General features: G+C 41.8%; 1 protein-coding gene across 1 annotated transcript in view; it reads left to right on the top strand.

Moving 5' to 3' along the window:
- Nucleotides 1–264: 264 nt before the first annotated feature.
- bcap31 (B cell receptor associated protein 31) overlaps nucleotides 265–21,349 on the top strand; it is a 30,417-nt gene continuing 9,332 nt past the window's right edge. The window contains exons 1-5 of the mRNA XM_084916798.1: nucleotides 265–407; nucleotides 3,908–4,007; nucleotides 6,248–6,348; nucleotides 7,251–7,395; nucleotides 15,820–15,955. Of these exons, the coding sequence (XP_084772924.1) occupies nucleotides 3,916–4,007; nucleotides 6,248–6,348; nucleotides 7,251–7,395; nucleotides 15,820–15,955 (474 nt within the window). The 5' untranslated portion in view covers nucleotides 265–407; nucleotides 3,908–3,915. The remainder of the gene's footprint in view (nucleotides 408–3,907; nucleotides 4,008–6,247; nucleotides 6,349–7,250; nucleotides 7,396–15,819; nucleotides 15,956–21,349) is intronic.

The raw sequence follows: 21,349 nt of genomic DNA, 5'->3' as shown, positions 1-21,349 counted from the left end.
ATTTACACAATAAATGGTGAATTTAAAAAACATTCAAATTAATTGAAATGCAATTAATTATCACGTTAAAAAGCAATGTAAGCTACTAAAGGAATTTACTGGAATTATCGCATGGTATTTTTCATTCAACAAAAGATGTAATATCACGTGAGGTACAAAAAGATAATAATTATAAATTCATTAAATGATTACTATAGAACAATAAAGTGACGCAACGATAGGTCACGTGCCTCCGCCCTTCCGGCTCCGTGTCCAATCGTATTTCAAGATGAGCTGGCACTAAAATACCCGGAAGTGTTTACAGCAGGAGGCTAAACTAGCAGCTAACAGCAGAGTCAGTGGAGAATTAAAGCTCCTGGAAGTGCAGTGCGGACACATCTCCTCCCCTGTGTGCGGTGCTTGTTAAGGTGAGTCCCACCTGTTCACTAACAATCAGCACCCCGATTCTTTCCAGCTTACCGAGGCTAATTGCTCCTAGCAGCAACCAACAGTTAGCTTCAACGAGTGGCGCGAAATAAGTGACTTGTTTTTGTAAACAAGCGCTTGGAATAGATGTGAATTTGAAACAGAATGCTCGGTTTTCCAGAAAATAGACTGAACCTTCAGTAATAACCTGGGTAATTCTAAAAGAAAACGTAACTAGTAAGGGGAAACTAGCTAGCATGGTAGTTAGCTAATGTAAAAAAAAAAAAACAAGTTTAATTACTTCCCAGCACATAGTTCATTTTATTGACTTTATTTCCAGCAGATACACAGACCTGCAAATTTATCAGCTCACTGGAGAGTCTGCAAATTGGGAAGATGTGAAATGAGTGCTGGTAGGATAGTAAAGTTTTTAGGTCAGACAGCTGAGAGTTTTCAGGACTTAATCTGTGTGTCGCAGCTGGTAAAATGTACTGCCAGTGAATATTTGTGGTTTGGTTTGGTTTCTTGGCTGAAGTGAGCTGTAACAGGGAGTAGTGTTGTGGGATCGATGAGGGGCGTTATCGGTGTTTTAATGTGTAAGGAGGCGTGATGCTCCGCTGTGTTTCTGCAGTTTTTGCGGAGCCGCAATGACACAGCTGTTCTGAGCTGCCATATCTGAAGCAAAGCAAACTCCTCACGAGTGCTCACACTGCACACAGCCAACGGAAGAAAAAAAAGAAAACACTCAAATGCTTTATTCAGTTTTTGTTTTAGCTTTTGTCTTTTTCACTTATTGTTGTCAGGGATCGTCTACAAAGACGTCAATCTCAGAATAAGGAGAAGTCTCTGGCCTCCACCCATCGGGTTGCTCTAAAATGGGCTGTGTTGCTTTTCAGTTTTGTGGAAGAAGTAAATGAGTTTATTAGATTTAATCTTAGAACAGGATTAGGAGTGCATTTTTAGAAAAATGTCATTAAGCTTCGCTGAAAGAAGCCATACACTGAAAATCCACTTTCATGGGGTTGTAACATTTTTATAAAGTATGATCTGTGAAAATCTGGCTTCCACAACATCAGCAACATGACAGTTACCCATTTACATTTTTTCTTTTTTTAAATTTCATGCAGAACTATGTGAAAGTCTTGAGCCACTCCTCGCTTCTTTTTCTTTAGTTTCCAAAGAGTCAGACTTTTTCAAAGTGGTGTTAAAGTAATAGTTTTCCAATCTTTCAAATGTTTTTCTTTGGATGTTTGTTCTGCCTTTTCACTCATTTTCAGTCCAGTCCATGTTCCATTTTCAAAGAATTTTATTTTGGTTTTCTAACCTGTGAACTATTCATTATAAAAAGGCACCTAATTCAAGGGACGAGCCAGTGTTGTGGCTACACGTGGCTGACAGTTACATTTTATTTTATTTATATAGTGCCAAATAACAAAAACTGTTGCCTTAAGGTGCTTTATATTGTAAAATACAGACCCTACAATAATACAAGAAAACAGAGGAAACCCCAAAAATCAAATGACAAGGTTCAATGTGTCCTTAAAAAATGTGAGGAAACTGGGCAAAGTGTCGTGCCTAAAAAGCTATGTCTACCAGGTGAATTCAGAAATGGTCTCAATGAAAGGCTGGTTGTCAAGAAGCCGTTCTTCAGGAAGGGAAACTGGGAGAAAGGTCAGAGGCAGATTACACAAGAATGCTTGTGGAGCAATGGATCCAGATATGATTTTTTTTTTTTTGTCTGGAGGTTGGGAGAGCAGTACAACAGTGAGTGTCTACAGCCATCTGTTAGACACAGTGGAGACTGTCATAGTTTGGAGCGTTTCAGCCAGCAGTGTGTGGTTCACCACTGGATTCATTTTTCAGTAAGACAAAGATCTCAAACACACCGTCAATACAATAAAATGCATCTAAAAGTTAAAATAAAATAGATGTCAGTTACTGACATCTACAGAGCCAATCACAAGAGACTCCATCCATCCTGCGTCTCACCTGTTTGGCCTGCTGCCCTCAGGGTGACGCTACAGGTCTATCCAGACTCAGGAACAGTTTCTTTCCGCAAGCCATCATACTGAGCACAGATACACACACATGCCCCACCTCAAAACACACATCTCTCTCATGCATACAACGCATACACACAACAACATACATATTAGCACCACCGCACAGAGAACCCTTGCACATCTGTATAAACTTTTTGCATTTATGTTGTTTGTATTTTTATATTTGTTTCTATTGTTATTTGTTCTGAATTTAATGATTGACTCACAGGTGTGAATGTGAGTGCGAGTGGTTGTCTGTCTCTGTGTGTTTGCGATGGATGGATCTATTCTAAATGCTGCTCACAGGAAGTTGCTTCTGTATTTGTTGAATGTCTGATGTTTAATGACAGTAAAAGGATTTGGATTCTGATTGGCCTCCCTGGAAAACAAACTTCAACATTATTGAAGTGTGAGATCATCTTTATAGAGAGTGGAACAAAAGGTTCCACAAAAAAGTTTATTTATATAGCACAATTCAACAGCAAGGTGATTCAAAGTGCTTTACAGAGACATTAAAAAACAAAAACAAATAAAAAGCATGATTTAAAATGGAGGGGAAAACAGGAAGGAACAGTAGATAAAATCAGTAGTTAAATGTAAGTTTTGAAATTTTAAGCTTAAAAGTAAAACACTGTGGATTTGGTGCTTTATTCAAATGCAGCTGAGAACAGGTGAGTCTTCAACCTGGATTTAAATAAACTGAGTGTTTCAGCTGATCTGAGGCTTTCTGGGAGTTTGTTCCCAGAAACCAGCTAACATCCAGAACAGAGCTTTGAATTTCCTGGAGAGTCATTCCTGAAGACCTGAATGACAAGAAAGCTGACTAAAAGAGGCTGTGTTCAATAATAAAGGCAGTTACAGCAAATATTGACTTTCAAGCTAATACAAATATGTTTTTTGCCTTAATATACTTATGTTTGCATGTGTTTTGTATCTAAAGTATTTCCAATTTTCCTAGCAAATTATAAAGAAAGACGGTTGGCTTCACACTTTTCGCCGGTACTGCTGCAAACCAGGAGGAGCTAAAATGCAATTGGTGCTAAGCAGAGGTGCTGTGAAACTGCCACTTTCAGTTTAACTGTTGTATTTAAAGTTTTGTTAGGGTCTGAGTTTTACGTGTTTTACGTGCACACTGTTCCTGCCTCGGTCAGTTGGGTAGTTTGTGTGACTGGTATGTTATCACGTTAATTCTCAATCTGATGAAATGAATATATTAAACATCAGAGCAGCACATCAACCAGAGGCAGCCAGAGCACTGATGGATGAAAGTGTCTGATAACTGGGTGGATTAAAGTCATACAGTTTGTTCTAATGTGCACTAACTGCTGTACGTTGTGAATGGCAATAAAGTAGTTATTCTGTTCTTCTGCTTATTGAGAACGATTAACTGTAGATGTCATGATCAAGTGCCATGTGATGGTGTTTTTGACATGTGAACCTGCTCTGTGTTTCCTGTTCAGAAGTCAGGATGAGTCTGCAGTGGACTGCGGTGGCCACCTTCCTCTACGCTGAGGTCTTCTTAGTTCTGCTGCTCTGCATTCCCTTCATCTCACCCAAGAGGTGGGTAACACCTGACTCACACACACCTGTCTTGGCCTCAAGCGTTTTCCAGCTCAAATCTGATAGCGTTACCTTGGCTTAAGATATCTGCCAGTACAAACTACTGCCTGGAAAGGTCAGTAGTTTGTAGTAAACTAGCAGCTGGAAAGAAATGACTTTCAATCCATTTCACTTTTAAATGAGAGAGATTATCGTCTAAGCTGTCAGTCAGCTGGGTTTGACCGCAGTTTACAGTCAATAAAAACATTTGCAAACATACAAACAAGGTGTTGGTGCACCAGTGTGGAATATCTCCAAACTGCTGACACTTTTTTGTTCCACCCAGTTTATGCTTGCCGTTGTTTGAGTTGATGTATCAGCTGGAGCTCAGAGTGCCACTTTACAGAGAGGGAAAGGTGATAAGGCTGTGGCGATTTCACAGATGCACATGACACAACCAGTAATGTCGGCTCATTGTTGCCGAGCTTTTGGGCTGGTAGGGGACCAGTTTTGATGCATGCATCCCTACACCGATCCTTTTGTAGTTTAGTACACCTTGAAAACAAAACAAAGTATCACAATCACAAGAAAGTACCTCTATAGAAATCTCTGCAGACATTTTAACAACCCTGCTGATGGATGTGTCTTTCATGGGAAAAATTACAGACAATTAGACAATTCTGGATATTGAATGTTTTCTCTGCCTTACTGAAAACTTCCCCATTCATGGATTTTCGATACTGTCACACGACAAACAGACGGCGAGATAAATCTTGGCCCATCTGGGTTTAAAGCAGCCAATGCAAAGCATTTACAACATTGTGTCCGTGTGCTGTTGGCTTCATGAGAGGAAGCTTTGGCCGTTAATTTTTAGCTGGAGAAGCGTGAAGCTCGCTGATGGAAGCAGCAGAGTTCAGTTTGTCCTCAAACAGAGCAGCTCTGTGTGACTGTGATCACATTAAAAGACCTCCTGACTGCCGAATGATGAGCTCTGATTAACTACGCACACATGGCACAGCGCTGATAGGAGCAGAAATCCAACAAAGAAAAAGTCAATAAAAGTAGAGAAGTTTTAGTGCTAGACCTCATAGAGGATTTTTTTAAATTATTTTATCTGACTAGATATCAAGAATTAAAAATAGCCTTTGTTTTGTTATTTTCATATGTGAAAGAAAGTTTATCATTTTTATCTGATTGACTGTTTTTAGCAATGGTGTAACCTAACATAGATAAATGCAGTAACATGACCTCTGCTTATGTAGGCTTTGAGCAACAGTTGCGTTTGTTGGATGGTACATTAACCCAGAAACAACAAGGATAAGTAATATTGTTGTCCCTTTTAGTCAGTTTCACACCGCAATATCATTGTTCTTGATTCATGACTCAGGAAGCAGGAAAACAAAAACTAAACTTACTTAACAGTTTTGTTGCTAACCATAATTACAATTTAATAAAACAAGGTGTCGACATGTTTTTTGTTTGTTTTTTAGACAACCGAAATAAAAAAAAATAAAACAAAATGAAATTGTACTTAAACTGTGTAAAATGAAAATGTGCAATTTTATATAATAACAATGTGGTTATTCAGACTGAAACTTTGGTGTATCCCACTCCCTCATATGGAAAAAAAAAACCCAAAGCTGAAACTGTTAAAAGTTCTAAAAGTACTAAGAACTGACTCTAGAAAATGGCTCAAACTAAAGCAAATAAAAAATAAAAAAAAACATTCTATATAATATAAACTAAATAAAAATAAATATAAAACTGTACTAACTATATTCTTAATAACCAGCTTCCTGCAGAGGTCACTGCACAGTTGAGCTCATGTCTGTTTTTGTTTGGCCCCTAGAGGGGGCTAGAGCTCCAGGTTTAGTTGCTGTGTTGTAAAACATTAAGATCACCATTCATTCGTCCATCCTTTCTCTTCTGCTCTCTTCTTTTTTTCCATCACTTCAAGCATGCTTGGATCACTTTTGGCTCCCAAAAGATGCGATAAGATGGATTTTAATTATCCCAGAAGTTCAGTTCCTGTCCTGCAGCACCAGTAGTGTCCAACACAACATTTAAAAATTAAATAATGGCTTCATAAAATAACAAAAAACTCATTCAGATTACTCCAAACAAAGAGTAAAATAATAAATAAAGAAAAGAAAAGTGACTCTAATGTCTCTATAATGTAAAAATGTATAAAAGTGAACCTGTCTTCTTCTTGTTGTTGCCGACTGATTTGTGTTTTATTCTCCTGGTTGTTGTTTTTTTAGGTGGAACAGCATTTTCAAATCTCGCATCATAAAGGCCATCACTCTCTATGGAAACACCGCCTTCATGGTGGCCATCGCCATCCTCGTCTTTCTGCTCATCGGTACGTCTGCAGTGCTTTTGTTGATTGGTTGGGAGGTGGCCTTTAGCCAAAGTGTAGTCGATATTCTGCATTCTTCCAGTCTGTGGAGGACGCTGCTGTAGCTCCATTTCAATCAAGTTTGATGAAGCACGGGTAAACAACGGCACCATCAGTTCCTTACTTTGTAATAACAGCGTGTTCAGAGTCCAGCTGATGAAATGTTGCCAAACTCTTTATCAAAGGAGTGTTAGGCAGAAATAATGTGTGGCTTTTATAACATTTAAAACTAAATTAAAGTTCGGCATCAGTCTGTGATTTTGTAAAGCATCAAAGTAACTGCAAAATTTTCCCAGATACATAACATCTGTCGTAGTCGGATCACAGGGATCGCAGATCACAGGGATTCGAGATGTTTCCATCTAAACATAGAAGCTACTCATTTGGTTGTGCAGAAAGACAGCTTTACTTTTTCATATGCTTAAATGTTGTTTAGGAAGTACAACTGTAATTACATGTTGTATTGTGACAGTATATCCAGTACTTCTCTGCTCAGTAGCCACATTTATCCGCCCAGGTTTACCACACATTGTGATTTGAACTAGCTTCTAACATAAACCAGGTTTTTCCTGCCAACGGCCTCACAGAGAGTTTACTTAGAGCAAGAGGTTTTCTACTAATAATAATTATTTTAAACAGTTGTTTAAGTTCGGGTTTTAAAAACATCAACCATTAACAGTTCAGTACCTGTGCCAGAAATCAGTTCTGTTGTGTGCGTGTGTGGTAGGACATAGTTTGCTCCCAGTAAGCACCGACTTTGTACCTCAGCCAGCAGGGAAGCAGCAGAGCTACAGTGCAGCTACAAAATAAGTTTACTGTGAATTAAAGATGCAGAAAGGTGACGTTTCCGTGTGTTTCCTGTACAGATGCTTTCCGTGAGGTGAGGAAGTACAGTGTGACGGAGAAGGTGGATCTGGCAAACCACCCGACAGCCATCGAGCACATCCACATGAAGCTGTTCAGAGCACAGAGGAACGAGTACATTGCTGGCTTCGCCCTGCTGCTCTGCCTGTAAGACACACACACCCCTCACCTCAAGCTGTTTACGTTTTAGGATCAGCCACAGTAGCCTCACTTCACTGGAAAGACTTTAAACCAAGGATACAGCTGTTAGCTTTTGTGCTAGCAATCGGATAGTTGCTCAGAGAACGACCTAAACGGTCAAACTAGATCGGCTTCATAGATCGGCACATCGCCACTAATATCTGATCGAACTTTCTGGATCAGGATGGGAATGATACATGATGCTGCCTCGTGCATCTGGAATACTCGACCTCATGGAGTCTAAATTCTGTTTGTGTGTCATTATAGCCAGACCGACTCTCCTCCATGGGCTGTCGTTACAGATCTGAGCTCTGTGGGTTTTCCGGTGGGTTTTTTTGTTTTGTTTTTTTTTGTTTTTTTTCGATTTCAATCACAGAAAAGGTGGTTTCATCTTCTTCGCCCTCCCACTCCCACTTAAGAGTCTCTTTATAAAGGGAAGGGTAAGATAAGGTGCTGTAAACTAGTTCCTAGGCAGTGTCCCATCCAGGTAGTAACCAGGCCGAGCTCTGCTTAGACTCAGAGATCACAAAAGATCAGCTGTGTTCAGGGTTTTTAAAGAAGGTGCAACATTTCTGAACTGCGGCAATTTTTAAAATTAAAGACACGGTCTTCTTATTCCTTGTTTTTTGTTAGATCATTAAAAAAGTATTAATTAAATTAAAACATATTTCAAAAATAGATCCAAAATAAAACAAACAATGCAAATAAACGTACTAAGTTTTAAAAGAGGCAAAGAGCTGCCTGATCCTGTGCTAAAATTGTCACAATACAGAAGTCTGTTTGTGTTGTTGGACACATGGCCACTTTTTGTGTTACAGACTTTGACTCTGTTGTAATTCAGCAGTAATAGTTTTTGTGTCTGCAGCACGTATGTTGTCCACATTCTCCACCAAAGTCTGTCATCCTGCTGTAAAAGAAAACAGAGCAGTGAAACCAGGAACTTTTTCTACACCCCGTCACCATCCTGTTAACCATTTATCCAATTAAGTGTCACATGGGGGTGAAACTAGTGGTTTTTAATGCCTAAATCTAACAGTTTCAACACAATTAAAATCAGGAGCTGAAGTGTAAAATTGTTTCCAGCTGTATGAGCGGTGAAATCATTCACCACAAACTCCGAAAAGAACTGCAAATTAAGAGATTTAATGCCATGAAGATTCCACAGACTCTTGTTGAGTTTCCTCCATTTTTGACACAGAGCGGATGCTGCACTGTAAGAGTGTTATTAGTAAGCCTTCATCAGTGTTGGGACGACTTTATAGCCGACTTTCCCTTAAGGCTGATTGCTTGGGAGTGCTGAATCAGTCGAAGCCTCCACAGGAGCATGCAAACAGAGCGAAAGGGTCGTCAGTGCACTGAGGAGTGAGGAGACGACCACAAATGGGAGTTAGGACCAGCGTGCAGCTGAACTTCTCTCTGAACTTCTGTCCTAAAGCGAGCTTGCAGTGGGATACTCAGTCGCACCAGAATAGACCCAACAGGCCGACTGATCTAAACTCAGAGGAATTTAAAGTCGGGCGGAAAGAATGAGCAGCTGACCGTGTGTGTGTCTGTCAGTGTGTGTTTCCACTGTACAGTGTAAATCCCCATCCAGATTGGACAGAGACCTCACAGGTGCGAAGCAGCCTGATTGGCTCACCCACTCAGAGTCAGACGTGACTGAGTACAACTAACCTCAGACTTCAGCAACATGGCATGTTGTTACTGGTCTGACGGCTTGTTGTTGGGCTGAAAATCCATAAAGTTACCAGTGAAATCCATCAAAGAAGAAGGCTTGTTTCATTCGCCATCCTCACATACTGACTTAAGAAGTCAGTATGTGAGGATGGCGAAATCTATAAATAGATTTCCCTTTTTACAGCAGGAAAAACTGAAATTACCCACTCCTTCATTCCTGAGGTGAAATCCTCAGATCCATTGTCTTAGATCATTTCTGATATCATGTCTTATTTGGGGCAGGGTGAGGAGGGAGGTGTATGATCTGCTGTGACCCCTAAAAGGAACAGCTGGAAGTAGTATTTACTTTTTGTATGTATCACAGTTATTGTCAATACCTGAAATTTGTCTGCTGTGTTCATCAGAAAGTTGCAAAACAAAGTGTGACTTGGAGACCAGCCTGTCTGAATCCTGAGTTTTCACAGTATTTGAATGCATAAAAAGCCTGATCTGAATGCACTGATCTTACACTAAGACTACGTCTTTTTACGGGAGGGTAAAATACAGCAAGCTCTCAAATCAACACCCTGTAGATAATTTGAGAGATTTATATTAGTTTTGCAGCTTTACTTGAACCTTAGAGGGTCTTACTTACGACACAGCAGTTTGTGAAATTTATGACATTTGCATGCGTATTTTGGGGGCTTTTATTGATAACAATTATTTGCTGACGGTTCAGTTTACTGGAGTTGCTGCTGCTACAGTCAGCTGGCTTCTCGTGAGTGTTGTGTGAGATTTTATTTTGAATCTTTCTAAATATTTAGTTGAGCAGTCAGTGGTCATGTGACCCTGACGGATCCTGGTTGACCTACAGCTGGTGGGTCTAAGTGACAATAAATCAGGACAGATCAGTTTGGTGCAGTTTTGATTGCAGAGTTGTTCTGTGCCCCCTGGTCGCCTGCAGGGGGCAGCAGCACGTCCTTCTTGTTGCTGCTCTTCTGGGGTACTTTTTGGTGTGCAGCAGCTGCTGCTCTGTGACTCACCGTGGCAGCGCAGCATGTGATGCGACAGCTGCTGTAAAGCAGATGCCAGGAGGAAGTTTAGACCGTGCCCTCCGTTGCCAGGCCGCTGTGACCGGGAACTCCAGCTCAAGAATTTCCAGCCTGAGCCAAGAAGAAGACTGTGGAAAGGCTGAAGCTCTGGCAGCTGCCTGGTCAGATTATTTCAGGCCTGTGAAGTAACTGACAGCCATATTTGGAACAGACAGTCGCTCCTCCTAGAGACACTTGAGATGGAGAAATCTCTTTTATTCCTCGTGTAAACTACTCCACTTTTGGTCACCTTGAAGCAGTTTACACACCGATCCAAACAGGCTGCTGTGGTGTTGCAGAAGATAAATCAGACTTACAACCTGATGTATCTATTAAACCGCTAAAGACACCAAACTTAAACCTAGCTACACACACACGCACACCCTCCTGCTGCAACAAATATGGCATCCAGCGACATGTGTGGAATAATCCACCACTGTTCCTGACTAATGCACTGTTTTTTCAACATTTTCCATGTTGTTATAGTAAACATTCAAGGCTGGGGAAAAAGCAGTGAGGGAATTTTAAACCATGAACAGTGATGTTGCTAAAACAATCACTTGGTGCCTTTGCAGAAGTAAAACATTGCTTATTAACTACTTAAGAAGTAATGTATCATCCTGCGTGTCCCGATACCTTTACAATACTCTGCACCATCCGCTGAGCTGTGTTGTGGTGTTATTAACAGTTAACAATATATTTTTCAGCCTTACTTATGCTAACACAGCAGCACAGATCAATAAGGAGAACATACTTCTAGGTGTAGCTTTTCAGGCAAATTTTGTTTTCTCTCGTTGTTACAGTAGTGCATATTTGCCTCACCATAAATGCCCAGAGTCACCCAGTGTGATTCATCTTGAGCAAAACAAAGACTCTTTGGTCTAAGTGAATGTGTCCTGCTGAGTCTCTCACCTTGGTCCCCTTTCAGCACCATGTGACCAGGCTGTTGGTCTCCATTTGGCTACTTTGCAGATCTGTATGAATCTGTCAGAAACCAACTGTTGCCCTTGCAGAGACAGCCTTTGTGGTTTAAATCACCTGCTAGTTTTGAGTGTAATTCTCTACCAGATGACCTCTCCAGCTCCTCTTCCAGCTGTTCTGTCCCCAGTTATTTGTATTTCATTTGAATTCTGTTGAAAAGTCAAGAATTAATAACTGAAATTACAATATTTAGCACAATAATAATAGTAGGGCTGCCACGATTAGTCGACTAGTCATGATTACGTCGACTATCAAAATTGTCGACGACTAATTTAATAGTCGACGTGTCGTTTGAAGCTTTGTAAGATCCCAAAAGACGCACGAATGAGTAGTAGGATTTAAGTGTAATAACGGACTGAAACAGAAGATGGCAGCACTGCATGTACAAGGATGCCAGCTGCCGTTAAACCCCGAAGAAGAAGTAGCTCTGTCCCAGAATTCATAGCGCGGCCCAGCTCAGTTTACAACAATAGCAGCAGCTAGTTAGTTTTAATATTACTCTTATTATTCTTTCTGGGTCACAAAATAAACGTTTAACGTGTTTTCAGGCGAGAATGTAGCTGTGTAAACCTCAAATATCTGTTCAGTTTATCAAGACACCACATATTTTCAAAAGCGCTCTGACGTTTTCGGAGACGTCTGTTACCCACTAGCTCGATAGCTAGCCGGGGGCAAGGCTCACTAGAGCCCGTGAGAGCAGCGGATTCCCGGCAAATCATTTTCAAACCCACCGCCGTCTTTCGCTACTCAGGTTAAACATGATATATAAGTCACGTAGATAACTTAAAAATGTTATTGTTTGTTTTTTTCAGTATTTTATTTGTTCCTGAGTAAATCGGCTGAGTTTATTAAACTCCACCGAAACAATCTGCACATTTAATTAAAATTTAATAAACTACCATCTTGTCTTTATTTTTAGTTAGCACATACCTTAAACACTTAAAGCTGTAAGCTAATGATAGTTATATAAGAGCAGATGCATGCTGGTGCAATAACCTGTAGTTTTACGTACAATGGATGCATGATCTGATTAATTGACTAATCGCAAAAATAATCAGTGACTAGTCGACTATCAAATAATCGTTTGTGGCAGCCCTAAATAATAGTGAGACTGTTTTTTGGGCATAATCGATCAGAGTGAATGTGTATTGGGTCACTTTTGCAGCTCACAGAAACTGGTCAGTGTGTATTTGACATTTTATCAGCGCTGTGTGTTGCTGGGGAAGTTTTACACCCTGAAAATAGCTGCAGGTTGAGTGTGAGTCAAACTGCACAGACAGAACCTGCTGGTTTCTGCTGTTTGTCAGAATGTTCCTGAATGCATCACCAATGAGATATTTACAACTGGCACATGGCTTCAGCCTCACATGATGGTGAACCAGCAGCCACGAGGTAACTGCTCACCGAGGTGGTAAATTTACCCCGAGCAAGCTTCACATCTGCAGGTTTTTTACAGAGTGAAGTCAGCTTCAAATTTCAGCGTCCTGTTACTCATCTCTGCAGGAGAAGCCTGATTTTACATTCCTGTGTTTAATGTTTCATTCAAATAGGTTATTCATAACAAAAACACTGAAACTAGGCAAACTGTTGTGAAGACTTAAAATTAAAATCAAATGCTAAACTGTCTGCTTGTTAACCTACTTTATGTGCACTAAAAGCATCAATTTTCACATCAAAAGTCTCCGAGTCTGGAGTCTGATGTGAGCTGAGAGGAAACGCACGGTTCATACTTTCATTTTATTTTTCTGTCTGATAACTATGTTGGCAGAAGTGCTCTGAAACTTTCCATCCCACTCAGAATAAACTCTGGACTGCTCCTTTAATCCAAAGCTGCAGCTCAGTGATTCTCTCCCACAACTTACATGAATGGGGGCAGATATTCAGTGTACCTGCCCCGCCCTCCACCCACAGTGAGCTACAATTACATCAGCGCCTGTCGACGCCACACACAGCACGAACGCCTTACACAGCACGCGGGGAAATGTCAGGGGTCACAGTGTGTTACTATACATGTATCCATGCGTGAAGCAACTCCTGACTTTGTGATGTCATAATCCCGGACCTCTTTACTGGGAACATGGATCTACCTCTGATCCTAGGGCTGCTCGATTATGGCAAAAATGATAATCACGATTATTTTCACTGAAATTGAGATCTCGATTATTTGACGATATTTATTTAACAATAACAATGTATTGAATAATGACTTTAAAGATTGTCAAAAAATAATATAAAATAGTGTGCAAATACTGATAACAGTGCAAATGTTTGCAATATAAAAAATAAATGAAAAATGTAAACATCTATGTTTAGAGAACTTTGCAGTGTTGCTCTGTGGTGCAGCTACGACACCGTAGCAAAGTTTACACACTATGTCTACTTGATCCACGTCTGACTCCGCGAACCCATAATGTTTCCACACCACTGAAGTTTTTTTTTACCTCTCTTTTCAACCAGCAACAGTCACTCTCCTCTCCAAATAACTTCTGCTTAGCTTTCCGAGCTTCCCTCGGGTCCTCTTAATCAGCGGTCCCCAACCCCCGGGCCTCGGACCGGTACCGGTCCGTGAGTCGTTTGGTACCGGGCCGCGAGACTTGAGGCTCAGGTGTGAAATGTATAGTTTTCAGGGTTTTTATCGGCCAGTGCTGAGACTCAGGGCTGAGGATGTGTGATGGCCAACTCTGACTCTCTGTCTACGGCCTGAGAGGAAGCTATTGATCCACATGCAGGTGCTGTATGGAAGCCCCAGGTCTTGTAGCTTGGCCACCAGTTTGTGTGGAAGGATGGTGTTAAAAGCTGAGCAGTAATCCACGAAGAGCATCCGCACATAGCTACCATGCTCTTCCAGGTGTGTTAATGCAGCATGGAGTGCTGTGGCTACAGCGTCTTCCGTGGACCGGTTTGCTCTGTAGGCAAACTGATGTGGATCCAGGCTGCGGGGCAGGGCTGCTGTGATGTGTCTGCGGACCAGCTTCTCAAAGCATTTCATTACCACTGGGGTGAGTGCCACCGGTCTGTAGTCATTCAGGCCGGTGATGTGGGGCTTCTTAGGCAAGGGGACTATGGTGGAGGACTTCAGGCAGAGTGGGACAGTCGCCTGTGCGAGGGATTTGTTGAAGATCCTGGTGAAGATCCCAGCCAGCTGTTCTGCACAATCCCTCAATATTCGACCTGGCACACCATCAGGACCCGCCGCCTTCCTCGGGTTAACAGCCTGCAGCATGCGCCTCACCTCGTGCTCTTCCAGGGTGAGGGTGGTGCTGCTATGGGTGGCGTGTTGCTGCTGTGGCTCCAATACCTCCGGTACCCTGGTCTCAAAGCGGGCGAAGAAGATATTCAGCTCCTCTGCCAGCTCCAGGTCACCGTCCGCAGCTCCGAGATTGATCTTATAGTTGGTTAGGTGCTGGATGCCTTGCCACACCTGCCGGCTGGTATTACTCTTCAGATGGTCCTCAATCCTCCTCCTATAGTCCCCCTTCGCCTCTCTGATGCCTCTCTTCAGGTTGGATCGGGCTGTGGTGTAGTGATCCCTGTTGCTAGACCTGAACGCAATGTTCCTCTCCTTCAGCAGCTGCCTGACCTCCCGGGTCATCCAGGGCTTTTGGTTGGGATGAGCCCGGATCCATTTGACTGCTGTAACAGTGTCTATGCAGTGTTTTATATAGCAGAGAACACTGTCTGTGAACATTTCCAAGTCCTGATGTTCAAAGATATCCCAGTTAGTCCTGTCAAAACAGTCCTGCAGCTGCTGAGAGGCACCCTCTGGCCATATGGTAATATTCTTTGTGATGGTAGGAGCAGTTTTCTTGAGGGGGGCATATGCAGGGATTAGAAACAGTGACAAGTGGTCAGACTGACCCAGATGTGGCAAAGGTCTGGCCCTGTAGCCCATTTTGATGTTGGAATAAACTTTGTCCAGAATCTTGTCACCCCTAGTGGCACACTTGACGTGCTGGTGGAATTTGGGGATTGCTCTTTTTAAGTCAGCGTGATTGAAGTCCCCTGCTACGATATGTACAGCGTCAGGGTAAATGCTCTGTTTATTATTGATGTTTGTATGCAGGAGTGCGATCGCCGAGTTAGCATTAGCATCTGGTGGTATGTAAACAGCTGTTATTATGACAACGGTGAACTCCCTAGGTAGGTAGATGGGCCTGCATTTACCAGTCAGATATTCAATGTCCGGTGAACGGTGACGGTCTGTTATCACTGTGTTGGTACGCCAGCTGTTGTTCACATACATACAGAGCCCCCCTCCTTTGCACTTACCGGAGTCCACTGTTCGGTCATGTCGCTGTGTGGTATAGCCTGCTAGCTCAATAGCAGAGTCTGGACAACTCTGTTTTTAAGTAATTCAACATTTATGCAATTTTTCTGTGGAAAATGTAAATGAACCCCTGGAATCTGCTGCCCCTCTTTAGCAGGAATATCTTGGGATGTTTTGTAAAACTGATCACTAGTTTTGGATACTCGATTGCTGGAATTCACAAAATTCAAAGCTCGTTCATTTGGAAGATATTTAATGGTTCTCCTGTGGGTACTGCCCACTCTCCAGGATGTTTACTAATGAGTTTCAGGTGATGCTGAAATGTTTATCAAATTAAAGGAGGCTGATAAGCAGTCTGTTTAGTGTGATCACACACTGATGTTTTGTCTGTTGCAGGTTGCTGCGTCGCCTGGCCACTCTGCTCTCCCAGCAGGCTTCACTCATGGCCTCCAACGAAGCCTTCAAGAAGCAGGCGGAGGGCGCCAGCAATGCCGCCAAGAAATACATGGAGGACAACGAGATGTTGCAAGAGGTGAAAAAAAAACACGCACACAGAGTTTTGAGCTTTTCAAGTTCTGCTGGTCGAAAACCAGTCGTCAGAGGTCATGGGTCACACTGCCGTCATGGTGATATTTGGTAAAAATGGTTCTGTTCTGTGGTTGAGGATTGGCTGTTTCTGGAAAAGATGTTTTTCATAATAAAACTCCATCCAGCTTCACTGTTCTGCAGAAACTCCAGACTGGAAGAAGCGGATTCCCGAGTTTCAGTCCTGAGTTTTGGAAGAACAAACACAGCATGCCAGGCACATTTTATAGAGCAAGATACTCTAAAAGCAACTACAACAATTAAAAAATTTTGGGTGCTGCTCAGAGAGGGGAAAAGGCAGTATTTTTAGGTCGGTGTGATTGAGAGGCAGACCCCACAAGAGCCATAACTTAATAAAAATGACTCCTGGGTTTCTTGAAGTGGTTGCGGTGGAGCATTTTTGTGCAGGAGACTGTTTGCTTCTCTTCTTTGGAGTTTAAACTTTGTCTTGTGAGCCAGTTATTGTTTTATACGGCTGAGAAGCTGCAGTTTGGCTCATCCCAGCTGCTTTTCCATTTTCCATCCTGGCCCTGACTGTTCGATTTTATCCTGCATGTTAGTTTTAATGTGTTCTTGCTCTAGTGCATCCTCTTTGTGCCGGTTTCTATAGTTGCACTCCTGTTTGATGCAAACACCACATGCTCATGACTGGAAGCGTCATCCTTCATCTGGAAATTGATTCAGCACATTCAGAGTTCAGTTTGTTGAGTCATCACGCCGATTTGTACCATGCACCGAATCTCTTTGCTTTTCTGCACCAACATGGCAGATTTTCTGCTGTAAATCTTAGAAATGAGACCTGAATTTTTTGTTTTCTCCTTCCTGCTTCACAATAAGGCAACACGTATCCCTGCAGGCATTATGGAATTTATTTCCTGCTAGTGTGTCCTTAGGTCTCTCGGGCCACAACCTCAGTGGATGTAGCATTACAAGGCGAACTCCCAACTCTTGAGCCACGATCGCCCCAGGATACAGGTTCTCTCAGTAAAACATCTGCTGGCCTTCAGTGTAAAGAGCTCAGAGTAGATCTGCTGCTCCTTGGTCACCTGACAAGGATGCCTACTAAGTGAGGCATTTTAGGCGTGTTCAGCCGGGAGGTGGCCCAGGACAAGCTGGAAGGCTCTGTGCCCCGACCCCAGAACAGCTGAGGTTATCGAAGTCTTTGCTAAAACTGCTGCTAAGACAGAAATGTTGACCCTGAAAATGTTTTTAGCATTTTTGCAGTGTCTCTTTTCTATCAGACGTTTATTTCTGATCACACGTTTAGTTTGAGATGTAGTTACAAGACAGGAACACTAGAGGGTGCTCAGCTAACAGTAACTGTGGTCCCTTCTACTGTTCAGTTAGTGCAGGGGTGGGGGGACTCCAGGCCTCAAGTCCTGATGTCCTGCAGGTTTTAGATGTGTCCTTGATCCAACACAGCTGATTTAAATGGCTAAATGACCTCCTCAACATGTCTTGAAGTTCTCCAGAAGCCTGGTAATGAACTAATCATTTGATTCTGGTGTGTTGACCTGGGGTGAGATCTAAAACCTTGAGGCCTGGACTTCCCCCACCCCTGAGTTAGCTGCTCACTGCAGCTTCACTTGCAGATTAACTAGCATGTAGTAGGTCTGCAGCACAGACGCTGTAGATGTTGTTTGTTAAAGAGAAATGTGCCACTCACTGAGTGTCCTGCTTGAGTCATGATGATACACAGTAGAGCTGACTAATAACAAAAAATGTTAATCGCTAACATTGAATTTGACTCTTGTCTTAGTTTAATAAGATGTAACCAAGTTGAAGTTGTAGCTGTTAAGCATTTAAAGCAAAGGGTAAACCAGCTGTCTGGTTAAAGTGCTATATTCACATCGTTTTAATATTGTTTTAATTCTTGAAAAGTCTTTGAAAGACTAAATCTGAGTTTTGAAATAGTGGAGTGGTGCAGGGTTGGGTTTAGACAGGAGTTTGTTAGTTCTGGACAGATAGGGGTGCTAGCTCACTTTGTGCATTATTAAATTGAATCCCATCCTGGTTCGCTATCACAGTAGCTGGTTCTATTAGGTTTTCTGGCAGAAACCTCGATGATTGATAATAGGAGTTTACCAGGTGGCTGTTCGTGCTCATACTGTGTTGTGCTTCGTATCCCCCCCCACGCACACACACACACAGGATCCATGTTTGACATTGTTTCATTGACCGTGTCCCAAGGTGAGGAACGGACAAACTGTCCATCCAAAGCAACGTTCCCAAGGTTGAAACTATGGCAGTGTGTAAACTGTGGTAAAGGGTCCTGACCTTATTTCATCAAACCCCACTTCAGCTCTGGGTTTGGCTTCCATGAATGTGTTTACACGTTCGACATTTCAGGAATATTTGGCGGCAGCGGGAATTTTTCTCAGTGACTCAACAAGGATTTTATAAACTCCCTTGAATGTTTCCCAACAACACGCTGATTGATCTCATCAACCAGAGAGGCAAAGTTCAGCTTTCTGGCAGCTGTGCAATAGGTAATAGTAAAATAAGAGAAAATACATATTTTAAGATTTTTTAAAAAAAGTATTCCAATGTAAATTATTGAGTTTTTAAATATATGACGTGGGCTGAGAATTGCCCTCATTGAGCATAAATGTTCTTTATGGCAATGACTGCAGTTCCGTAAATGACCACTCGAGGCAGGCTGTAGAAGTAAGTAAGTCCTCCCCATACAGCCCTATACTAAAGTGTCCAGCTTTACAGCAGAAACAGAGACGTGCTACAGTCGGCTAAGACGCAGTTTTGGCCAAAGGGGACAGGTTTCTTCCTTCATAACTCTATTTGTTTGTTTGTTTGTTTGTTTGTTTGTTTGTTTGTTTTAAATAAACCGTCATGTTGGAAGTGGTGAAACTGCTGTGATTGACACAAGCAGCTGTAAGCCTCACTTCTGCTAATTGTAGTCAGAGTGTTGATGTTGAAGCCTTTTGTCTTTTATGCCTTCTTTCTCAGTGACTGTGATCAGAAAGTGTCAGATGCTCGTCGGAGTGAAAACTAATTCATCTCATTTTCATTTCCAAAGTGTACTGTTGTAATGGGCTTAGGGAAGTCATTTATAATGTTAAAAACAATAAAACAGCAATAATATTTAAAAATGATATGTTATACTTTGATTCTGGCCTTTTTTTTTAAATCTTAAACTCATCTAAGAGTCAGTAATACAAAAAAAGTTTAAATGAATCGGTGACAACACTAATAAGTAAAAACTTGATGTTATGCTCATGTGTTCACAGGTTTGAGTAGGCCACAGGAGATTCTCAGATTTCATAACGAGCTGTGGCCGTCTTTTTTTTTTTTTTTGTTTTTTGTTTTTTTGTTAGGATGTTTTGCTCCAAGGAGTCTTCTCTTAAGACCCAGCGTTTGTGTAACTTTATGTATGAAACGTGTGTGTGCAGCCCCAAAGGTCAAACGTACACGTGGTGTTACAGTAAGACGCAAGTGGTCGTGCAGCACTCACTGATTTGTCAGGGTGGAGTCACTTTACTGCAAACACAGTTACACAGGTCACAGTTTACACTGAGGGAGGTGTGTGTGTGTGTGTGTGTGTGTGTCTGTTTAGATGTCTTTGTGAGGACTGAAAGCTGTAATGTTGCGTTACTTGTGGGGACCAACGTTCACTTATGAGGACAAAAGTGCTTGGCATTTTTTGAAACTCAATGTGGTTTTAGTGACAGGGTTACAATTAGGTTGGGTAGGTCAGGCTTAGGTTTAGGTTGGTGGTTAGGGTAAGCGACTAAGGAAAGCATCAATGAGATGTCCTCACTAAGATATCAAAACAAGAGTGTGTGTGTGTGTGTGTGTGTGTGTGTGTGACTGTAAAGGCCAGTAAGATGATCCTGGGCACCTGCTCTGCTCCATGTAATTACACAGAGGGACTTCTAACTACTAACTAATGTCGAAATTGCAGATCTGAGATAATTTATTTGCTCTGTAAGATCTTTTTTTTTTTCCTGTGGGTCCACGAAGCAGGCAGGATTTTCTTTAAAAAAAGAAACCTATTTTGAGTTATTTTGTCTTTGGTTTGGTGTAGACAAAGAATTAACTCAGCAAAGAGTTCAAGGTCGGTGTTTATCAAACACGAGAGGAAGAAATTGCCAAAAGTCCTCAGAGTGTTGCATTCCTGCTTTTGTTTGTGGCAGCAGATTAAAAGCTTTTATCCTTTCCCACTGACAGAATTTTTTTAGAGGGAGTCCTGAGCTGAGAGGAGCTGCAGGAGGTCACATTCTTGTAGAGATAATCTATGAGGGCAAAGCCTGGCACAGACACACAGAGGAGGGCTGTAACACACTCCTGCCAGCAGCCTCAATGTTAATGTGCTGTACCCGAATACAGGAGAGAAAGGGCTGTTCCCACAGGCAGTGAGTGAAAGAATAAGCAACAAGCTGATTAGCTGCCAATAAATGTAGCTGTCGATGTGTCACAGCCGCCCCGAAAAACATTCAAAGCACTTCTTTGGGCGCTGGTGGCTGCTGTGTTCGCTGTCAGAGTGATCCCACACTGCTTCAATAATGTTGAAGTTCAGGCTCTGGGGAGGCCAGTCCCTGCCTGATGGTGTTTATTGTGTGTTTTTTAATATCCCTGTGCTTTGTTTGGGATCATTGTGAGGCTGAAAAAGGAAGATTTGCCATTCAGAGACTTGCAGACGCTCACTGTTGCACCCCTCGCCTCTGTACATATTGATGAGCAAAAATGTAAAATGTGACTCGTCACTCCATAAGATGTGTTTTTGCTGACTCTCAGTTCAATGCTTGTGTAATTTGGAGTACCTCTCCCTTCTCTCCTGGTTTCCCCTTTCCTAAGAACAGCTTCCTGAAAGCGTCCATCTACTGAGACAGTTTCAGATGAGGCGTTTTTTTCTGTTTCTTTAAGACTTCCAGCTCCTCTCCATCTGCTCTGTATAGTTCATTGTCTTTTAGGTTTGTCACTTCTTATTTTGTCCTCTACTTTTTTCCAGTTTTCACATTGATATTTATTGTAAGGACACAAATGAATGAAAAAAGCCAATTTCCCGAGACTATAATGTGAAAGGTCTTGAGAAAGCCAGGAGAGCTTTGCCTAATAGCACTTTAAAATATTACAAGATTGTCTGTCTCCTTTGAAGCAGATTATAAAGAAATGGGGAGGTGGCTCAAGACTTCTGGAAAACACTGTATTTCCTTACAGTGATGTTGTGACATAAAGCTCTGCTGGATAGATACAGCACTGTTTGACCCTAAACTTACTCAAGCTGTGTCATGTCAATGACTCAAAAATACTTACTAGCAAAATTACAAGAGAGGAAATTAATTTAATTGAAGGGCACAAAACTAAATCAGTTCAATTAGATTTA

The sequence above is a fragment of the Perissodus microlepis genome, chromosome 20, assembly GCF_051167445.1.
Source record: "Perissodus microlepis isolate ML-2025 ecotype Zambia chromosome 20, ASM5116744v1, whole genome shotgun sequence".
In the NCBI taxonomy this organism is placed as follows: domain Eukaryota; kingdom Metazoa; phylum Chordata; class Actinopteri; order Cichliformes; family Cichlidae; genus Perissodus; species Perissodus microlepis.
The sequence above is the reverse complement of the archived record's forward strand: the minus strand, read 5'-3'. Positions and strand labels throughout refer to the sequence as shown.